At 52.9% G+C, this 21,357-nt stretch overlaps 1 protein-coding gene across 1 annotated transcript; it reads right to left on the bottom strand.

The window, feature by feature from the left end:
• Window positions 1-3,583: 3,583 nt before the first annotated feature.
• LOC136403484 (mucin-22-like) lies at window positions 3,584-20,630 on the bottom strand. The gene is made up of 3 exons (XM_066382270.1): window positions 20,513-20,630; window positions 17,005-17,115; window positions 3,584-4,884 (listed from the first exon to the last, which is right to left on the bottom strand). Exons 1-3 carry the CDS (start codon window positions 20,628-20,630, stop codon window positions 3,584-3,586), a joined length of 1,530 nt encoding a protein of 509 aa, XP_066238367.1.
• Window positions 20,631-21,357: the final 727 nt, after the last annotated feature.

Below are 21,357 nucleotides of genomic sequence, written 5' to 3'. Positions count from 1 at the left end.
CATTCTCATGTATTACAATCCATTCATTTCCAACCGCTCATGTTCATGGTTGCGGGTGGCTGGAGCCAATCACAGCTGTCCTCCGGGACAACACCAAATTTTTATTGGATAATGTGTAATGTACACGGGTCGTTGTATGGCTCTCACGGAATTACATTTTAAAATATGTGGTGTTCATAGCTCTCTCAGCCAAAAAAGTTCCCGACCCCTGATGTACAGGGATCAACAGAACGTCACTGGTCCTTGGACAGAACCATCCACCTGTCACTCAAGGAGTTTAACACAGAACCTGAAAGGACAAATAACGACCCGCTTGGGTGTGTTAAAGCAACAAAGGTGTTTTCTCTCATGGCTCTGGAGGTGTGGAGTGTGAGATCCAGGTGTCCTGGGAGCCACCCCTCCAGGCTGCCCCCACCCCAGGCTCCTGGGAGAACCCTTCTCTGCCTCCTGTCCCCTCTGGTGGCTGGAGGTGCCCCTTACCTGACCTAGCCTAGGCGTCTCTGCCTCCCTCGTCACCCCCTCCTCCCTGCTGTCTCTGGGTCGCTGAGTCCCAGAGGTTCTGGTGTGATGTGGTTTTGTTTCGTTTCTCTCAGGCTGTTTTCCAATTTCTTCTCTGATCCCGTCTTTGAGTGTTGGTCGTTGAAGAGGGCGTTGTTTAATTTCCAGACGTCTGTGAACGCTCCAGATTTCCTTCTGCTGTTAAATGTCTGATCTCACTCGTCGTGGCCAGAAGAGGCCCTTTGCATGGTTTCAGTCCTCTCCTGTTTATTAACACTGGTCGTGTGGCCCGGTAGAGCGTCTGTCCCGGAGAACGCTCCCTGTGTGGTTGAGATGAGCAGGTCTGCCCCTGTTGGGAGGGGAGTTCTGCACGTGTGCGTCAGTTCCAGCTGCCATTCTGTGCTGGTCGGGTCCTCTGTTTCCTCACCTGTCTTCCGGTCCTGTTGCTCCACCCATCCAGGAAGTGTAGAATCGAGACCTCCAGCCATTGATTTAAAACTGCCCGTTTCCGGCTTTAATTCTATCAGTTTCTGCTTTATATCATATAATGTGACTGTCTATTAATAGGGATGTCAATGTTTGTAATTTTTATAAAGTCCTTATGTACTGACTATTCTGTAAGTAGGTAACACTCACCTTGATCACTTGTATTAAGTAATTAAACCTTCTTTATTTGACTTACTCTTTTTCTGCAGAGATGATGATGGTGTTAGATCAGCAGTGCTTTTCTCCCCTTCGGTTGGTTTTGCTTTAATTTAAAGTAAATGTAAAACTGGGTAAAAGACGAAGCATCTGCAGCCTGTCACCTCCCAGCGGGTCACGAGTTGAGCACGTTCTAGCATCTTGTCCGGTTTTAGTGAGCGGAGGGAGGTGAGAGGGAGTGAGAAGGTTCCAGAGCTTCATTCGCATGGCAGTTTCCGTGTTGACACAGAAGCGCTGGTAGCCTGGTCGCCTCTCCTGTGTCTGTGGTCAGAGTGTGAGCTAGAGTCATAGTTTAGTGAAAATTGTAACGACCTATAGAAAACCGTAATGATGCAGTTTATAGTCATCTCACTTCTAAGCGTTGATTTTCAGGAGGTAATCTAGGATGAAGAGGAATTGGAGGTCTGGCAGGTATAATATATCTGTTTACACAGGATCAGTTGGATGAGAGCGTGTGTGTGTGTGTGTGTGTGTGTGTGTGTGTGTACCGGTATGTGTGCGTGCATGTTGGAAATTAGAAACAACTCAATAATAGAGGATTGCTATGAACTGCGGTACCCCGATATAACTGAACACCATTCAGGGATTAAAAGAGAGCGGATTCGTATTTCACATGGAAAGTATCTAATATGAAGTTACCAGAGAGAAGCAGTATGGCTACAGTTCTATATATAAATAGAAGCATGTGTGTGAGGGCTGCCGACCACAGGAAAGTGGAGGATGTGGTGGGAGGGGCCTGTCTTCCTTCCTGCTGTTACATTTTGCCTACCTTAGAGTTTTGTTGGGTTGTTTTGTTTTGTTTTTTAATCACAAAAAGTTCAGTATTGGAACATATTCTTGGAAAGCACTGAAGTTGGATCGTTAGAGTTGGTGATGTGAACAGAGCAGTTCCAGTTCAAAGATTGAGAGCTGGTTAGAGGATCAAACAAAATTTACATCCGAGGAGTGACCGAGAAGCCTCCCAACATCGCAAGTTGATTATAAAGGGTGATAGCACGATAATTCAGTGGCTCGAAATAGAAGGAGTTTGGAGCTTCCTGAGGCTGAGCTCGTACAGGGGAAATCTCACTGTTAGTATTTCTGTTCTTTTGGTTTCTTTCTGAAGTGAGAAGCAGGGAGGCAGAGAGACAGACTCCCACATGTGTCCCGAACGGGATCTACCCGGCAAGCCCACTAGGGGGTGATGCTGCTCTGCTGCTCGGCAACTGAGCTATTTTAGCACCTGAGGCAGAGGCCATGGAGCCATCCTTAGCACCTGGGGCCAACTTGCTCCAACCGATCCATGGCTATAGGAGGGGAAGAGAGAGAGAGAGAGAGAGAGAGAGAGAGGGAGGGAGAGAGGGAGGGAGGGAGGGAGGAAGGAAGGAAGGAAGGAAGGAAGGAGAGGGGGAAGGGAAGAGAAGCAGATGGGCGCTTCTCCTGTGTGCCCTGACTGGGAGTCAAACCCAGGATATCCACACGCCAGACCGATGCTCTCCCAATGAGCCTACCTGCCAGGGCCACTGTTAATGTTTCTAAAGTACTTTCCTGAGTAATACAAGGCATGGTCATGAGCCAGGCCGTGGGCCAGAGCAGAGCCGACATCTAAGGTCAAACTGCACTTCACGGTGCACGCCTGAGGCCTGTCGTGTGTCGGGCCATTCCCACATACTGTAGAAGTGCTGTCTCCTTTAGCTTTCACAGTAACCAGAAGAGAGAGGCTTCATCGTTTTCACACACAGCACCTGTGTCGGAGCAGGGGTTCTAAGCCGCACCTGCTGCCCCCGTGCCCAGGTTCCAGGCTGGCCACCAGGGAGCCAACTTTAGTCTGAACCGTCATCGGCAATGAAGACACACGAATCCTATGGAACCAATCGCCGGACAAAGAGGCTGTGTGCGAAATACAGAAAGTGGAGAAATTCCTAGAGGTTAGTGAGAGATAATAGTTACAGGGAATCACCACATACATTCTTCACCGGTGCTCTCAGTCTTTGCGGGACAGAGAAATCAAGACCGTTTATGGAACTTATAACCCCCGGGATTAACGTTTCCGAGTGTCAGCAAACGGGTTTACAGAAAAACTCGAAATAACTGTTCTCTTTCTATTCTTGGGTATTGAAACGAAACCCGCTCCCTGTGGGCTCGAGGTCACCGTCTCTAACTGAGAAGGCAGCATCCCCAAACTTGGCTGCAGGCCTGTTTCCAGAATCTCTAACTAGAATCCACAGCAACGGCATGGCGGAAATCGGAGGTTCCATTTTCTTTTTTTTCTTGTAACATGATCAGGTGAAGAATTTGAGTATCTAAAATTCAGCCAGGATCTTCAATGGGGCACAGCTCTCACAGTGAGAACGTGAGCTCGTAGGACTTCCCAGCAGCCTGGACGGCAGGGTAAGAAGGGGTCCTACCCGGGGCAGGACAGGGGGCCGCTGCAGGTCCGCCCCTTCTCTGCGGGCACAGCCTCTGAGCGGGCGGTCTCTGCGGGCACAGCCTCTGAGCGGGCGGTCTCAGCGGGCACAGCCTCTGAGCGGGCGGTCTCTGCGGGCTCAGCCTCTGAGCGGGCGGTCTCAGCGGGCACAGCCTCTGAGCGGGCGGTCTCAGCGGGCACAGCCTCTGAGCGGGCGGTCTCTGTGGGCACAGCCTCTGAGCGGGCGGTCTCAGCGGGCACAGCCTCTGAGCGGGCGGTCTCAGCGGGCACAGCCTCTGAGCGGGCGGGCACAGCCTCTGAGCGGGCGGTCTCTGCGGGCACAGCCTCTGAGCGGGCGGGCACAGCCTCTGAGCGGGCGGTCTCTGCGGGCTCAGCCTCTGAGCGGGCGGGCACAGCCTCTGAGCGGGCGGTCTCTGCGGGCACAGCCTCTGAGCGGGCGGGCACAGCCTCTGAGCGGGCGGTCTCTGCGGGCTCAGCCTCTGAGCGGGCGGGCACAGCCTCTGAGCGGGCGGTCTCAGCGGGCACAGCCTCTGAGCGGGCGGGCACAGCCTCTGAGCGGGCGGTCTCTGCGGGCACAGCCTCTGAGCGGGCGGGCACAGCCTCTGAGCGGGCAATCTCTGTGGGCACAGCCTCTGAGCGGGCGGTCTCTGCAGGCACAGCCTCTGAGCGGGCGGTCTCAGCGGGCACAGCCTCTGAGCGGGCGGTCTCTGCGGGCTCAGCCTCTGAGCGGGCGGTCTCAGCGGGCACAGCCTCTGAGCGGGCGGTCTCAGCGGGCACAGCCTCTGAGCGGGCGGTCTCTGCGGGCACAGCCTCTGAGCGGGCGGTCTCTGCGGGCACAGCCTCTGAGCGGGCGGTCTCTGTGGGCACAGCCTCTGAGCGGGCAATCTCTGCGGGCACAGCCTCTGAGCGGGCGGTCTCAGCGGGCACAGCCTCTGAGCGGGCAATCTCTGCGGGCACAGCCTCTGAGCGGGCGGTCTCAGCGGGCACAGCCTCTGAGCGGGCAATCTCTGCGGGCACAGCCTCTGAGCGGGCAGTCTCTGCGGGCACAGCCTCTGAGCGGGCGGTCTCTGCGGGCACAGCCTCTGAGCGGGCGGTCTCAGCGGGCACAGCCTCTGAGCGGGCGGTCTCTGCGGGCACAGCCTCTGAGCGGGCAATCTCTGCGGGCACAGCCTCTGAGCGGGCGGTCTCTGCGGGCACAGCCTCTGAGCGGGCGGTCTCAGCGGGCACAGCCTCTGAGCGGGCGGTCTCAGCGGGCACAGCCTCTGAGCGGGCGGTCTCTGGGTGCCAGTTCCCTCGATTCAGTTACTTTATGTGGCAGGTGGTGATGGACGGTCAGTCCTACGATGAAGTGGCATTCCGTAGACAGCCGACCAGACAGGGACAGGGGTCGGAAGGCAGTGTGGTGTGCTCACACTTGCCCAGGATGGAGCAAGCGCTGGTGTGAGTAGCCCGCAGGGGACACAGGAAGGACGCACCTGGAGGAGACCTCACAGAGCGGGGGCTGATCTATCACAGAGGCTTCCGAGGACACGGGGACCTCAGTCCGGCCACCGCAGGGGACTGCCTTGGGCTGACCACCTGCATGACCAGGAAGTGCACCTGACCCCCAAAGGAGACGCCCAGCCTGACAGCTGGGTTCCTGCCTGGGAGACCACTGGCCCCAGGAAACCCCGACATTGTAACCTTGGGCAGTGTCACGTTGTAATTAATACAAGAAGTATGAGGACATAACGGACCATATCAGATTTTTTTTTTTTGTAACTATAGCAAATTCCGGCAGACTATTAAAGTTACTTAGGCGGAAGGTAGCCAACAATTGTGTTCACATCTCAACACTTGGAGCTATTATTCATGATATCACCTGTCCAGCACAGTAAATCATCCTCAAAATATCATTAAATACTCATTAAATGTCCATATGCAGCCGCGGCAACCCAGGGCACTGGTACCGAGAACTAAAACAAAACTTGGAAACTGCAGTCTACGAAGAAGAAGAAAACAGTTTATTCCTCTGTGCAGGGCTGAATTTTTGTGTAAGATTCCAGAATGCACTGACCAGCTCCTGATCATATATATTAATATATGGTCAATATACATATACTGTAGACGCTGGTGAGGGCATCATTTCCATCAATTAAATCAAAGTCTTTCCACTAGTATGAGGAGAAAGTACTTCGTTCTCCAAGGCTGACTGTGAAGAACCCTTTCAGGGTCCTTTGAGAAGAATGTATAGGATGTGAAGTTGCAACCTGCCCCTTCCCAGCCTAAAACTGAGTGCATTAAGCATAAACCCATAAGACTAGCCATACTTTTTAAATAAAACATGAAATGTCTTGAGAATAACGTTGCCCTATTCAGATCTTTTATATTTGCAGAATACATTTTTATTGCTACTGTATTTGAATCATTTTTATTTTTATTTTTTTACTCGGTGAGAGGAGGGAAGGCAAAGAAACAGACTCCTGCATACTCCCTGACAGGGATCTACCTGGTAAGCCCACTGGCGGATGATGCTCTGTCCATCTGGGGTGTTGCTCTGTTGCTCAGCAATTGAGCTCTTCTTAGTGCCTGAGGTGGAGGCCATGGAGCCATCCTCGGTGCCCAGGGCCAACTCACTCCAATTGAGCCATGGCTGAGGTAGGGGAGGAGAAGAGAGAGAGAAAGAGAGAGGGAGAGTGAGGGAGAGAGAGAAGCAAGAGGGGGAGTGGGGAAGCAAGTGGGCGCCTCTCCTGCGTGCCCTGAGCAGGAATTGAACCCGGGACTTCTAGACCCTGGGACGACGCTCTGCCACTGAGCCAACTGGCCAGGGCCTCGAATCATTTTTTAGATGGAATTATATAAAGAGCAGATTCAAAAATACATGCAAACACTTTTTAACAGACATGCAGTATGTTTATTTTCTGTGTGGAAGACTGACAGATGTTCAGTGATGTCCAGCACTCCGATTGCCAGTGATTGATGATATCCCAGGAAGTTGGTTTCATGAGACATTTGACACAACTTGTGAAACTCTGTCCTCTGGTGACAGCAGGGTGGGTGGAGCGTCATTAAAGGAAGCAAGCACATTTAAAGCCCGTTACCTTATTTGATGAGCTGCAAACCATATGTGGAGTAATCCTGGAGCTAGAAGTAATTTTAGAGCCAGCGTATCTATTTGTTATAGAAAATCCTCAAAAAAAAAAAATCACAAGGCTTAACTGCCACTTTTCAGAATGACTGCCTCTCACCTTCCCTCACTGATGAACTCCATCCACTCACACTTCTCCTTTGAAAAGTGGATATTGGGAATCACCGTAAGAAAATGTCCTCGCTTCATTGTATTTTACTTATTTCTTTATTATTATTATTATTATTATTATTTTGTTTCAGCGTGCTGCATGGGCCTTGGGTTCACAGGGGTAAATTTCCGATCCAGAAGCCATCTCCTTGGGCGAATGCTATTTTAACTGGTATTTCAAGTAGCTCTCTCTCTCTTTTTTTGAAATCAGGAGGGGATTTGGATGCATTTCTAAGAATGAGACAGTGACAAGGGCCACGGACTCGTGATTTTTCTCTCAGACAGCGTGATGTGAAGTATCCGCCCAGGCGTTAGGGTGGAAGACTCCTGGGTCTCTGCCCAGGAAACCCCCTGTCTGAGAACTGCAGTCACCACTTCCGTGAACGCCCTGCGCCTGCTCTCCGTCCTGTGACCCGGACCCCAGCCTCACGTCCTCCCGAGGTCGGCCTGGCCGAGGCCGCAGGTTTCCCTCACTCGGGAGCCTGTTGAAGTCAGGCGAGGGACGGGTGGGTCAGAGGGAGCTAGCTCTACGGAATTCTGCGGCTGGTTCAATGGCACCTCTCTCCCGGGGTCACCTGTGTGCGTCTTTTTGATTTTCGGGGATACCCAAATGTCCTCATTGTTCGTAACAGTGATTTTTCTCTTCCTGGAAAACCGTTAATTCATAAGAGGAGTGACTTCAATTATCCAGCCTGCGGTGGCTCTCGTGAGGTCACCGTCTGAGTAGCAAACACGCGCCCCCCTCTAACGGAAGGGAGGTGCACGAGGCGGCGTGGTCCCGTCCGCGTCTGTGTCATGTGGGCTGTGTATAAGGTGACGATTGAACAAACGCAGTGTCGTGAAATGATTATCATCACTTCAGGGTTACATTTTTACAGCAGTGAAAGCACTTTCGTCCTACTGTACAATAGATCCCAAGTGTTAACTGCCGTCACCATGCTGGACGTTACACCCCCTGAAGTGGTTATCTTATAACCGGAAGTTTGTGCCTTTAACCAAGGTCTCATTTCCCCCATCTCCATATTCCGGAAACCGCCATTTGTCTCTGTCTCTCTGCGTGTGGCGTCTTAAAATTCCACATGTGAGTGAAGTCACGCAGTATTGTCTTCTTCTGTCTGACCTGTGCCCCTTGGCATAATGTCCTCCTGGGTCGTCCATGTTGTCAGAAATGGCAGCATATTCCTCCTTTTTATGGCTGAATAATTGTATGCATACAGCCCATTTTCTTTAACCCTTCATCCCATGATGGACTCTTTCCCCCCCTTCTTCTGCACGTGAGAGGAGAGGAGACAGAGGGACAGACTCCCGCAGGCGCTCCAGCTGGGACCCACCCAAGCAGCTCCCGTCTGGGGCTGATGTGCTGCCATTTCGGGCCGTGCTCGCAACCAAGCAATTTTTTGTTTAGCGCCTGAGACAGAGGCTCCATGAAGCCATCAGTGTCCCAGGCTAATGTGCTTGAACCAACTGAGCCATGGCTGTGGGAGGGGAAGAGAGAGAAAGAGAGAAGGAGGAGAGGTGGAGAAGCAGATGGGTGCTTCTCTTGTGTGTCCTCACCGGGACTTGAACCCGGGACATTCACACACTGGGCTGATGCTCTACCACTGAGCCAAACGGCCAGGGCCTCCCTTGAAGGACCCCAGGCTGTTTCCATGTGTTGGCCATTGTGGATAATGCTGCCATGAATTCGCAGGTACCGATACCTTTTCAAGATATCTATTTTATTTCCTTTGAACATACACGCAGAAGTGGAATTATCGGATCGTATGTTATATTTTTAACTTTTGGGAGGACCCTCCATGCTGTTTTTCACAGGGCTGTACCGCCCTGACAGCCCCACCATCGGTGTACAAGGGTGTCCTTTCCTCCACGTCCCGGCCAGCCCCTGTTCTCGCCTGTCTTCCGATTCATCCGGGTTCGTTTCTGAGAGGCGAGTGTGGGTGACAACCCGGGACCCAGCACAGAATGCTATCAGGTGAAAAGGAGAGCAAGCCTCCACCGCAGGTTAAACCCCTGGCAAAGACGGTGACACCGCCTGGGACCAAGGTCATCAGTAGCTTTTCTGAGGCCCCACAGATATTCTCATACAGAGTTACTTAGTATTTCTTAATTTCAGATTTAAGGAGCCAAGGAAAGTGTCTGCTTCTTGTGAGGGAAATGGTGGGCGTGGAGGCCTATGTCGGAGTCATTTTGGGGAGATGGGTGTCACGGGGCCCTCTCCACACAGGGATGGCTCTGTGAGGGGTATGAACAGGAGGGTGGCTGTTGAACAGCTTGCGGAGAAGCCGACACCAGAGGCAGTACAAGGGGATACATTTCTGTATGTGATCTTTTTTAAAGGGTCAGGATATCTGTGGAGGCTCGCGTCTACAGGCGACGCGACACACGCACTTTTAAAAGTGGCTTAAAGCGTCGGCATGAGGCAGCCCACAGAGCCATACTGACTGATTCGCTCCTAACTAGACAGAGTCTGCAAAGCAGGCTGTACCTGCCAGGGTGCTGGCGGGCTTGTTGCCTGTCTGTGCTGACTAAACAGGGAGACTTAAACGCTAAACACAGGAATTAAAGGGTTACTTATTTTATTTTATTTTTTTCATTTTTCCAAAGCTGGAAACGGGGAGGCAGTCAGACAGACTCCTGCATGCGCCCGACTGGGATCCACCCGGCACACCCACCAGGGGGCGATGTTCTGCCCCTCTGGGGCGTTGCTCTGTTGTAACCAGAGCCACTCTAGCACCTGGGGCAGAGACCACAGAGCCATCCCCAGCGCCCGGGCCATCTTTGCTCCAGTGGAGCCTCGGCTGCAGGAGGGGAAGAGAGAGACAGAGAGGAAGGAGAGGAGGAGGGGTGGAGAAGCAGATGGGTGCCTCTCCTGTGTGCCCTGGCCGGGAACCGAACCCGGGACTCCTGCACGCCAGGCCGATGCTCTACCGCTGAGCCAACCGGCCAGGGCCATTTTTTTATTTTCTTGTCCTTCATAGTCTAGAATGTTGTCACTCAAGTTCAACCCGATTTGTATGTGATCTGAGTCAAGTTGGGAAACTTCCGATTCTTTGATGCAATGAAGGGGGATCATGGCTGTGGGTAATTGACCACGGCAGATAATTAACATCGTGGGTTCGTGCTCAGCACAGCGGTTGCCCCTGGCGTGGTCTGGGGGCTGCAGTTCCCCTCCCCCCACCCCTCGATTCCCGCAGCGCAGCTCCCTAACCGAGTCAGAGCCAGACGTTTGGAATTCTGAACCGTAGGATTCAAAGCGTGTCCCTGGACCCTCCAGCGGGCGCTTCGGAATTAGTTGCGTCCTCTGAGGTCAATTTCGTTCTTTAACAAGACTTACGGTTTGTCTTTCTCTTTAGACTTTAGGAGGACCACAAATGATCTGAATGAATTATAAAGTGGATGTCGTGTAACAGACGTCGTTTCTGACAGTGCGCTTAAACCATCTGCAAGAGAACTCTTAGACATAGGTGTGAATAAATGGGTGTTTCGCTTTACTCACCACCCTCTTCTGTTAGGATGCCGGTGAGTCGGTCTTTCTTGAACTGACTGACACTGAGAGCAGAAGACTCACCCTCCTTTCTGACTGGCATTCTGTCATCCCGAACCCAAGGTCTCAGGTGTTGCTTGTGGTAAAACCTAACTGATAAGCACATGGGGCAGATGAGGCTTCAGTGCTTGTCTTTTTCTAGCTGGTTCTGTTTTGTTAGGTGCTATTTCCGATCTGGGTCGTGGAGGCTCTTCCGTCAGCGATGATCTCCTTCCATCCGTTCCTACCACTGTCTTCTCGTGCCTTGCTGACGAGCCATCAACACTAAAAACAAACAACAGCATAACTAAGTACACATCTTGATAAGTCTGTGAAAAGTCCCAGTGATATATCTAATCACCTGGACGAATGCAAGTGTTGTTTCTTCTTCAGCGTTCATGCAAGTTTGTCTTGTTTTATGTTGGGACATTACTAAGGACTCCAGAGCAACGTTATCAGATTAAGAAGGCGATTGTCTGTCATGTTCCCCTCCGATCATTTGGGATATTCCTAAAGTTTCATAAATCATATGCTACCTGAGAAATATTTTCAGTAGATAAACTTTAATTAGATTAAAGTTCAAATCCAGCGTTGTATATAGGATGCACGGGTCAAGTGTGATGTAATGTTTCTTCTGTCATCAACGGAAATGGTGATGTGACTGTCAGTGTGATGAATTATGAGGACCTGTTTTCTGATGTTGAACCATCCTTGCAGTCCCAGCTAAAATCAGCCCTGCCTTTGTTGCGTGTGTGTGTGTGTGTGTGTGTGTGCTTGTGTGTCTGTAGGTGTGCTGGGTGCCTGTGTGTGTAGGTGAGTGGGAGTGATGGGTTGAATTGTGTCATGAAAAAGTGCACGTTGATGTCCAGCCCCCAGGACTTCACAATGTAACTTATTTTGGAAATAGGCCAAAGCAGATGGAACAGGTTAATTTAAGAGGAGGTTGTCCTGGAGTAGGAAGCCACCTTGATCAAACCTGACTGGTGTTCCCGTGAGGAGAGGAGAACAGACACAGAGACACACGAAAGGCCATGTGGAGGGACTGAGGTGCTCTTCCTCCAACCGGGGGCCCCAGGATTGTCAGGAAACCCCAGGAACTAAGGGGCAGTCACACTAAGGACAGATGGTCCTACCAACATCTGGGTTTTAGACTTCCAGGCTTCCGAACAATACAGAATATATTCCTATTGTTTTAAACCATCCTTTTTTTAATGGAAGACTAATGAAACTAACATAAGGTGTGTGTGTGTGTGTGTGTGTGTGTGTGTGTGTGTGTGTGTATAACTTTGTGTTTTGGGAAGGCATCCAATCCTGTTACCTTTATGAGAAGTGGCAAAAAAAGATACTTTAAAAAGCTTATGTACTAGGCCCTGGCCGGTTGGCTCAGCGGTAGAGCGTCGGCCTGGCGTGCGGGGGACCCGGGTTCGATTCCCGGCCAGGGCACATAGGAGAAGCGCCCATTTGCTTCTCCACCCCCCCCTCCTTCCTCTCTGTCTCTCTCTTCCCCTCCCACAGCCAAGGCTCCATTGGAGCAAGGGTGGCCCGGGCGCTGGGGGTGGCTCCTTGGCCTCTGCCCCAGGCGCTAGAGTGGCTCTGGTCGCGGAAGAGCAACGCCCCGGAGGGGCAGAGCATCGCCCCCTGGTGGGCAGAGCGTCACCCCGATGGGCGTGCCGGGTGGATCCGGGTCGGGCGCATGTGGGAGTCTGTCTGACTGTCTCTCCCCGTTTCCAACTTCAGAAAAATACAAAAAAAAAAAAGAAAGAATAATTTAGAGACAGAGAGAGAAGGTGGGGAGGAACTGGAAGCATCAACTCCCATATGTGCCTTGACCAGGCAAGCCCAGGGTTTTGAACCGGCGACCTCAGCATTTCCAGGTCAACACTTTATCCACTGCTCCACCACAGGTCAGGCGTCATACATTTTTTTTAAGAAAAATTTATTTGGAAGTTTTTTTAAATTTTGAAAGATAATTTTTTATTTTTTTCCCCAAAATTTTTTATCTTCTATCAGAGGGAATGACAGATTTGAAATTAAAAATATATATATTATTTACAAAAAAAAATTACTTTTCTACTTTGTCTCTGTATTTAGCATACAGAAAGCAGAATAAAACCTTGCCCTGGCCTGTACCGTTCTGATGTATAATCTCCGAAGAAAGGTTTAGAATCTGTAGAATCACCACTTTTCTTTGGCCTCTCTGAGAGCTGAGGCCACCCCAGCTGACATGCGGACAGTCAGAGCTCCAGAGAGGGGTGAGGTAGGAGTCGGGCTCACCTGGACGGTGTCGGAGACCTGGTGATGTAGTGAGATGGTCACATCCAGTTTTGTTTTTAATACTATATTGTGGAAGGCCAAGTGTAAGCTGGCAGAAGCCACCACTGTCCCTGGGACCCACACCGGCGGTTCTTCCTCCACTGGCCCCCCGGGGAGTTGGAAGGCGGACTGGTCAGCAGACAGGACAGAGGCCTCTGGTAGCCCAGGCACGGGGGACAGGGTGCTGTGGGGGGACAGCTTGAAGCTCTGTAAAGCCCCCTTCTCTCTCTTCTCTAAGGAGCACAAGCTTTAAACGGCTGTGGGAAGGCCGCTGGCTCTGTCACCTTCAGGGCACAAGTGAAAATTCAATAGAACTGGGGGAAAAAATCATCTGTCTTTAGGGAGGGGCTTAAAACCCTGTGGTCTGATCATTAAACATTGCCAGGTGCTAACGGGGACCAGGGTGGCTGAGAAGGTTTCTCTCAGTTAGTGCTTCCTGCTCCCCCCCTCTTTCTCCTCTCCTTCCTCTCTCTCTGAAAATGAATACATTATATATATATATAAAGAAGAAGAATTTGACAAAAAAATTTTTGGGGTGAAAGAAACATTCAGTCCATAGCATGGTCCATGAAATATTTGCATTATTTCAAGAATGATAAAATGATTTTATTTGCATTAAGCTTACAGTATACTAGAATTTAAACCCCTAAAATGAAAATATTTATTATTGTTTAATTCACTAATTTATTCCCAGTGCCTAGAAAAATGTCTAGAATATGATAAGCACTCATCTGAATTGATTAAATGAGGGACTTCTTATTTTTATTTCTTCCTGGTGTCTAAGGGGTAGAGATAACATATAATGACTTTTGAAAGGACAGAAGAACCCTATCCAGGAACCGTTAGAGGATGAGCTCATCTTTGAGTCGAAGCATTTTGCAAGTGTAGGGACAGGACCTCATTGGTCACGTCGGTTTTGTTTCACAGCTCATGTGACCTCTTTCTCTCCCCTGTGTACAAATGCAGAAATGACAGAATCGCTGAGTATATCCATATGATTCTCCCGCGTCATCCCAACCACCCCCTTGGGAGAGATGTATGATTATCCCAATGTAACAAAGCAGGAATTTTCTCACGCCAGCTAACGGCAGACCTGATATTCAAAATAACCGCCTCACACACAAGCACGCCGACATTGCCGAAAGTCCTGGGCATGTCTGTGTGACCGGCTTGTGTGAATAGTTCCCTTTCTCAGATTAGTCTTCCTCTCACACATGATGACAGTCCTCTCAATTATTCTGCGTCCTTGGAGCCCAAGACAATTATTTTAGATTGACCCGGGCATTGTTGACTTGTGTTAGATTTAACACTTGTTTGTCTTGGTCTGCGTGAGAAGTAAGACTTGTGTAAATGATGCTGTACCCAAGATTGGTGAAAATGCACCTTCTGGCATCAATGTGATGCCTTCTGCAAGGGGTCAAGGTTATAGTTTAATGCGCTGTCTGAGGAAGCCCAGGAATAAAGCCTGGCCCTAGCCATTATCACTGATCTTGATGTTGTTAAATCTCCAGGGAGTCTGGGTCCGGTGACAACCCACTACCTGTCCATGAAATAGAGGAAGCCACAGGGCAGGATTTTCTGACGTCCTATAAAAGGAAATGAAGCCGAGATCAGTCTTTTAAAGGGCCACCACCCTGACACTTCATAGGATGCATTTTTAGAGACACTTAACCTTCGAAAGTAAGTTTCTAAAGCGTCCACTCCAGGATGTGGTAGCCTGAGAGCACCACGCCTTCTGAACCGCACGGCCCACTCAGAGGTCCTCAGAACCGAGTTCACAGGGGCTGGCATGGTGAAGCCAGCGCAGTGTAGAGCAGCATAAACACCAGGATATCCCCTGTGTTTCCGTGAAGTTTTAGTCAGATAAAAATTCTGGGAGATACTGTTGAGCTTATTTATTTATTTTATATTTTAATTTTTTTCCAAAGTTAGAAGTGGGGAGGCAGAGAGACAGACTCCCACATGCGCCCAGCCAGGATCCACCCGGCATGCCCACCAGGGGGCGATGCTCTGCCCATTTGGAGCGTTGCTCTGTTGCAACCAGAGCCATTCTAGCGCCTGAGGCAGAGGCCATGGAGCCATCCCCAGCACCTGGGCAAACTTTGCTCCAATGGAGCCTCGGCTGCGGGAGGGGAAGAGAGAGACAGAGAGGAAGGAGAGGGGGAGGGGTGGAGAAGCAGATGGGCGCTTCTCCTGTGTGTCCTGGCCGGGAATCAAACCCAGGACTTCCACACCCTGGGCTGACGCTCTACTGCTGAGCCAACCAGCCAGGGCCAGATACTGCTGAGCTTATTTCATACCATAAAATACGATTATTTGATTTTTAAGCAGTCTCCAGTGTTCAGTGATCACTACCTCTAAAACCCATCATTGAAAGTGTTCAGGTCCTGGCCACGTGGATGTCCTGGGTTCGATTCCTGGTCAGGGCACACAAGAAAAGTAACCATCTGCTTCTCTACCCTCTCCCCCTTCTCCCTCTCACACCAGTGGCTCCATAGGCCAATTGTTGGCCCAGACACGGAGAATAGCTCAGTTGGTTGGTCCGAGTGCTTCAGACTCAGGAGGTAAAAATAGTTTGGTTGATTCCAGCCATGGCTGCAGACGGAGTTTGCCAGGTGGACCCCGGTCGGAGCGCCTGTGTGAGTCTGTTTCTCTCTCCCCTCTTCTCATTTAAAAATGAATAAATAAATAAACAAATAAACAAAAGAGTTTAAATGAAAATCTGAGAGTGCCACATTTCCACTAACATTACATTAGAGTCTTCCCAGTAGGGTGACTTGCGAGTAAATATTCTGGAAAAAAAAAAAAAAAAAACTACTGCATGATGTTTCATTCTCTGAGTTTCAAGATAATACACTCCAGAAATCTTATAATTTTTAAATTGCGGACAAAGCAATATTCCTAGAGCAGGGGTCAGGCAAGTTTTTGGCTCAGAGAGCCAGGAACGCCACATATTTTAAAATGTAATTCTTGAGAGCCATACAACGACCCGTGTACATTATGCATTATCCAATAAAAATGTGGTGTTGTCCCAGAGGACAGCTGTGATTGGCTCCAGCCACCCGCAACCATGAACATAAGTGGTAGGAAATGGATGGATTGTAATACATGAGAATGTTTTATATTTTTAACGTTATTATTTTTTTATGAAATATCTGTCTGCGAGCCAGATGCAGCCATCAAAAGAGCCACGTCTGGCTCGCGAGCCATAGTTTCCCGGCCCCTGTTCTAGAGCAGACAAGTATAAAGCCATGTACGCATTGTGATCATTAGTGACGTCTGTCTGTGAATGAGTCACCCCCAGATGGGCCTGGTGGAAGGCAGATGTTCTGAGCTAAGGGCAATTTTATGCCAGGCTCCAGAATCTTCCATCCCTCCCTTTACTGCCTGGAAGAACGAGAATGCAGGGCCTTGCGCAGAAAGGATGATCCGAGGTAACTTTTTTGACCCGTTGATAGGGCAGGACACCCTTTTCTTTACAGAGCATCCTGCAACAACCCTTTGTAGCCCCAGAGGCCCCTTACCTGCCCGCTGGGTCAGGACGTCTTATTATATGCCTTGTCCCCTTTCTATCTCTGAGCCTCTCCGGCTTGGGGGTGTCCCTGACACTCTCGTGTGGGTGGGGTGCCCACACATATGTATGTCTTAAATTCAGTTCTGTTCTCTTGCTGCTCTGTGTCACCTCTATGTGATTGTTTCATTTCCCTTATCCTCTACCCTTCCAATCCCCCGGGGCCTCCGTGTCTGTGGGACAGTCCACGGCAGGGCGAGAATCCTGGGGAAGGTGCTGTTGTATTTTATTTGAGTGAAGCGGGGGGGGGGAGGTCCCTGACCGAGCAGAGGCGGAAATAAGAAACAAGGGGTCAGGGAGGCCACGTGGACGAGCAGTGGGCGTCCGAGAAGGTGGGTTCCTCTCTTTGCCCACAGACCTGTCTGCTCCCTGGCCCAGCGGACGTGAGCACCGGCCCATCAGGTGGCCGTGGACAGCCCTGCAGTGCGTCCATCCTCCCCTGAGCTCCAGTGCAAGGAGGTGATCCCCGAGCGTGTGTCCGACTGCGTGAGGCTGCGTCACCCGCGTCCCTGTAACTGCTAGAGCGTGGTGGGCCTTCCACGCCTGCCCAGCACACGGAGTAACAAGCACACGTAAGACAGTCCACTCTGACGGAGGCGTGTTCGGTAGCGCCCTGCACACCCCAACTCGTTACGTGTCCCACTCCTCCTTGGTGGATAAAATGCAAAGAGTTGAAATGAGTCGACAGAAAACAAATGCAAGGAAGGCCAAACGTGTGAAAGGTCTGGTCATCTCTCCCACGGACACGCTGGAGCCCTGGCTGCCGGCTTCGGGCATGCTGGCTGGGCCCTGAGAGAGAACCGGGTCGGAGTGCTGGCTGGGCCCTGAGGGAGAACCGGGTCGGGAGTGCTGGCTGGGCCCTGAGGGAGAACTGGGTCGGGAGTGCTGGCTGGGACCTGAGAGAGAACCGGGTCGGGAGTGCTGGCTGGGACCTGAGGGAGAACCGGGTCGGGAGTGCTGGCTGGGACCTGAGGGAGAACCGGGTCGGGAGTGCTGGCTGGGACCTGAGAGAGAACCGGGTCAGGAGTGCTGGCTGGGACCTGAGGGAGAACCGGGTCGGGAGTGCTGGCTGGGACCTGAGGGAGAACCGGGTCGGGAGTGCTGGCTGGGACCTGAGGGAGAACCGGGTCGGGAGTGCTGGCTGGGCCCTGAGAGAGAACCGGGTCGGGAGTGCTGGCTGGGCCCTGAGAGAGAACCGGGTCGGGAGTGCTGGCTGGGCCCTGAGGGAGAACCGGGTCGGGAGTGCTGGCTGGGCCCTGAGAGAGAACCGGGTCGGGAGTGCTGGCTGGGCCCTGAGGGAGAACCGGGTCGGGAGTGCTGGCTGGGCCCTGAGGGAGAACCGGGTCGGGAGTGCTGGCTGGGCCCTGAGAGAGAACCGGGTCGGGAGTGCTGGCTGGGCCCTGAGAGAGAACCGGGTCGGGAGTGCTGGCTGGGCCCTGAGAGAGAACCGGCTCGGGAGTGCTGGCTGGGCCCTGAGAGAGAACCGGGTCGGGAGTGCTGGCTGGGCCCTGAGAGAGAACCGGGTCGGGAGTGCTGGCTGGGCCCTGAGAGAGAACCGGGTCGGGAGTGCTGGCTGGGCCCTGAGAGAGAACCGGGTCGGGAGTGCTGGCTGGGCCCTGAGAGAGAACCGGGTCGGGAGTGCTGGCTGGGCCCTGAGAGAGAACCGGGTCGGGAGTGCTGGCTGGGCCCTGAGAGAGAACCGGGTCGGGAGTGCTGGCTGGGACCTGAGAGAGAACCGGGTCGGGAGTGCTGGCTGGGCCCTGAGAGAGAACCGGGTCGGGAACAAAGGGCGTCATTATTCACAAAAACAGGAGGAAGCCAGAGTATCGGTGGCCTTTTTTATTTTATTTTTTGCAGTGGGTCCCACAGCCCTCACTCCCTCTGCGCAGGGTGCCATGGTCGGGTGCTGCCTACGCAGACAGTGGGTGGCCCGGCGGGAGAGGGGTCCATCCCTGGGGACACTGGGGACATGACTTCTATCACGGCCGGCAGATAGATACACTTGCCTTCTGCTCTGATTGGGGATGCCCTCTCTTCTCTTCCAAGGCTGTGATCACGGTGACAACACCCTTGACCTTTGGGGAGAAAAGATAGTATGAGACAAAGGCAGCCCCCCCCCCCAGTGCGTCTGCTTTATTGCAACGTACGCAGAAACCCGAGAGGCCCCCCGGGAATTGTCTTTCGATCATCGACCCACTCATGGCTACACTGTCTCCACTCTGTCAGCCACGCAGACTAATAGGATCTAACGGGGAGGGGGCACAGTCTATTCAGTGCGTCTCATACAGTGTCCGATGAAGGCTGCCATCAGCCGGACTCCGGGCGGTGTGGCCCTCAGCCCCGGCCTCCAGTGTCCGGATCACCATCTCTAAGCACCAGGGACCTGGTAGACCCGGTGGCTTTCTCCGCGGGCTTCTGTACAGACCTTTCCCTTGGCCTGTGGTGTGCGTCCAGGCACAGGAAGGACGGATTAGAGGGCGAAGAGAGAATGAGAGTCGGAAGGGTAGTGTGTGTGTGTGGGGGGGGGGGGGGGTTAGCAGCAACAGGAAAGTGAGAAGTTACAGCCAGGGAGGGGGGGCTTATTAGTCTGGGTTTCACTGACTGGGTTTATGGAAATTGGGCTCCGCCACCCTGAGGAGCAGGGGGAGAGACTTCCTCCTTAGGTGTGTACATTTCAAAGGGAAGGCTCTCAGGTCCCTGGAAAGATGGCTCTGGACGGTGGAGGACTTACACCTCCCTGGGGAGGTGGGGAGGAGAGATCTGTCATCACTAGCTTTCGAAAGCAAGGCTTCAGGGGGGGCTGGGGTGGGGGAGGGGCTGGGGGCGGGGACACCTGCCTCTCATCTGCTTTGGCTGAACAGACAGGAAATCTGGGGGGGCAGGATCGGGCTCTCTTGGGCGGGGCACTGTCAGGGAGGCTGGGTCATCCTAGCAGGTGGTCTTCAGCTGTGAGGAAAGAGGCTAGTGCTCTGCTATGGACTGAATGTCCCCAAATTCCCTATCTGGAATACTCTCCCCGTGGGATGGTGTTAGGAAATGGGCCTGTTGGTTAAAATTGAGTTTAGACCAGGTCCTTGGTGCCCTTTCAGAAGAGGAAGTCACCAGGGCTCTCTCGCTCTTCCCTGTGTGAGGACCTGCGCCCTGTAGGCCAGGAGCTGGTGTCCACCAGGCAGGGGCCCCACCACAGACGTCCTTGACCTTGATCGTGGACTCCCTTGACCTTGATCGTGGACTCCCTTGACCTTGACCGTGGACTTCCTTGACCTTGATCGTGGACTCCTTGACCTTGACCGTGGACTCCCTTGACCTTGATCGTGGACTCCCTTGACCTTGACCGTGGACTCCCTTGACCTTGATCGTGGACTCCCTTGACCTTGATTGTGGACTCGCAGCCTCTAGAACTGAGAGAGATCCAGTTCTGTTGTTCTAGCCACCCCGTCTTTCTTTCACTTTCTTTCATCGTGGCAGCCTGAGCTGATGAAATCTTGTTTCTTCAAGTCCCTTCAGGGGTCGGGGTGGGGGTGGGGGTACACCATCTCCTGTACTGACAGCCTGTGATTCTCATGGGCCCAGGTTGGGGCCAAGTGAAAAACAGGGTTCAGAGGGGCCACCGGGCTAGGCATCGGTCCAGGGCGCAGTCTGTGACATTCTGGAACATACCGTGGGGGTCAGCAGGCCCGCCCACCCCGGGTGTGCTTGCATCTGAGTGGACACACCCCAATGGGCATCGCAGGGCAAGGCCTCCAGGGCCAGGTGCTTGTTGGAACACAAGCCGCAGGACTATTAGGAAGCTGATGGCCGCTCTTCAAGCAGGGTGTACCCGGGAGCTGTCCAGAGGGCAGCAAGACCAACGCCCCAGGGGGGTTGTCTCCCTGTGGAGAGTGCCTTCCCTTCCAGAAGCTCCCTTTGGAGGCAGCCTCCATCAGAGAAACTGATCCCTAATGGCTCACTAGGGCTGCGGGGTCCCCAAGAACAAGCAATCCTGTCCAGGAGGCACCCCCTATGGAAATCATCCTTCTAGAAAGTTTGTGGCATGGGACCCTCCAGGATGTGCCAGCTCCCAGCACCTCGGTCCCTCCTGGAAACCCAGAGCTGGAAACACCAGGGGGAGCACATGGAGTTGCCCCCCCCCCCAGAAGAGTCCTAGTGATTACAGAGGGGCCACCCTGAGCCGGCACCTGGCTGTCCAGAAAGCCCCTTTTCCTCAGGAGAGGTGCCCACAACTGGAGCGCTGTTTGGACACACGTCTTCGAGCCTCCGTGATGGGACTCACCCCATCCCTCCTACGCTTGAACAGCTGTGGTCCGAAGGCGCATTTACGGCCCAGCAGGCGGTACATGCTGGTTGCTGCCTGGGACTCGCCACTTCCCTCCAATCCAGTAAATCCGTCCGAAAGGCCTTTGATTCTCCCTTGTCCGGAAAGACCTGCCTTTGTCCTCGGTCTCATGCTTGTGGCCAAAATGGGGGAAGGTAGATACTGCTCAGTGAGTCGGCCGCGGGTTCCCGGGTGCTGGCTGCCTGGAAGAGATACCACTCAGGGTCAGGGCAGACGACGTGACCACACAGCATTGCAGGAGCCAGATGGTCAGCCTCTGTCCTATCCCAGTTCTCTGTGTCCCGGTTCCCACAGGATGATGCTGAGAGATTCAGGTGACACTGACACGTGCACCGGGCCCCTTCCCGGGAGAGGAACCCCGACACTGACACGTGCACCGGGCCCCTTCCCGGGAGGGGAACCCCGACACTGACACGTGCACCGGGCCCCTTCCCGGGAGAGGAACCCCGACACTGACACGTGCACTGAGCCCCTTCCCGGGAGAGGAACCCCGACACTGACACGTGCACCGGGCCCCTTCCCGGGAGAGGCACCCCGACACTGACACGTGCACCGGGCCCCTTCCCGGGAGAGGAACCCCGAGGGAAGGGGGCACAAAGCTCCTCCAGAAACGGTCAGAAAGCAGCTCGGTCCTCGGCTCCCGACAGAGTCTGTCTCTCCGGAGGCTCTGCGCCCACCCTTCCCGAGCTGTGACAGACGGCGTCCCTGGCTCTGTCTTCCCGGCACGCGT

This window comes from Saccopteryx leptura, chromosome 4, assembly GCF_036850995.1.
Source record: "Saccopteryx leptura isolate mSacLep1 chromosome 4, mSacLep1_pri_phased_curated, whole genome shotgun sequence".
NCBI classification, from domain to species: domain Eukaryota; kingdom Metazoa; phylum Chordata; class Mammalia; order Chiroptera; family Emballonuridae; genus Saccopteryx; species Saccopteryx leptura.
The sequence above is the reverse complement of the archived record's forward strand: the minus strand, read 5'-3'. Positions and strand labels throughout refer to the sequence as shown.

Bases quoted from the DNA above. Each gene is read 5' to 3' on its own strand.
- LOC136403484 (XM_066382270.1), bottom strand. From the start codon at position 20,630: ATGTACCGCCTGCTGGGCCGTAAATGCGCCTTCGGACCACAGCTGTTC. The intron at 17,116-20,512 runs GTGGGCACCTCT...GTTCTCCCTCAG, and splicing joins GTCCAAACAGCGCTCCAGTT to GGCCCAGCCAGCACTCCGAC. The intron at 4,885-17,004 runs GTTTGGCCTTCC...ACTGGCACCCAG, and splicing joins GATGACCAGACCTTTCACAC to AGACCGCCCGCTCAGAGGCT.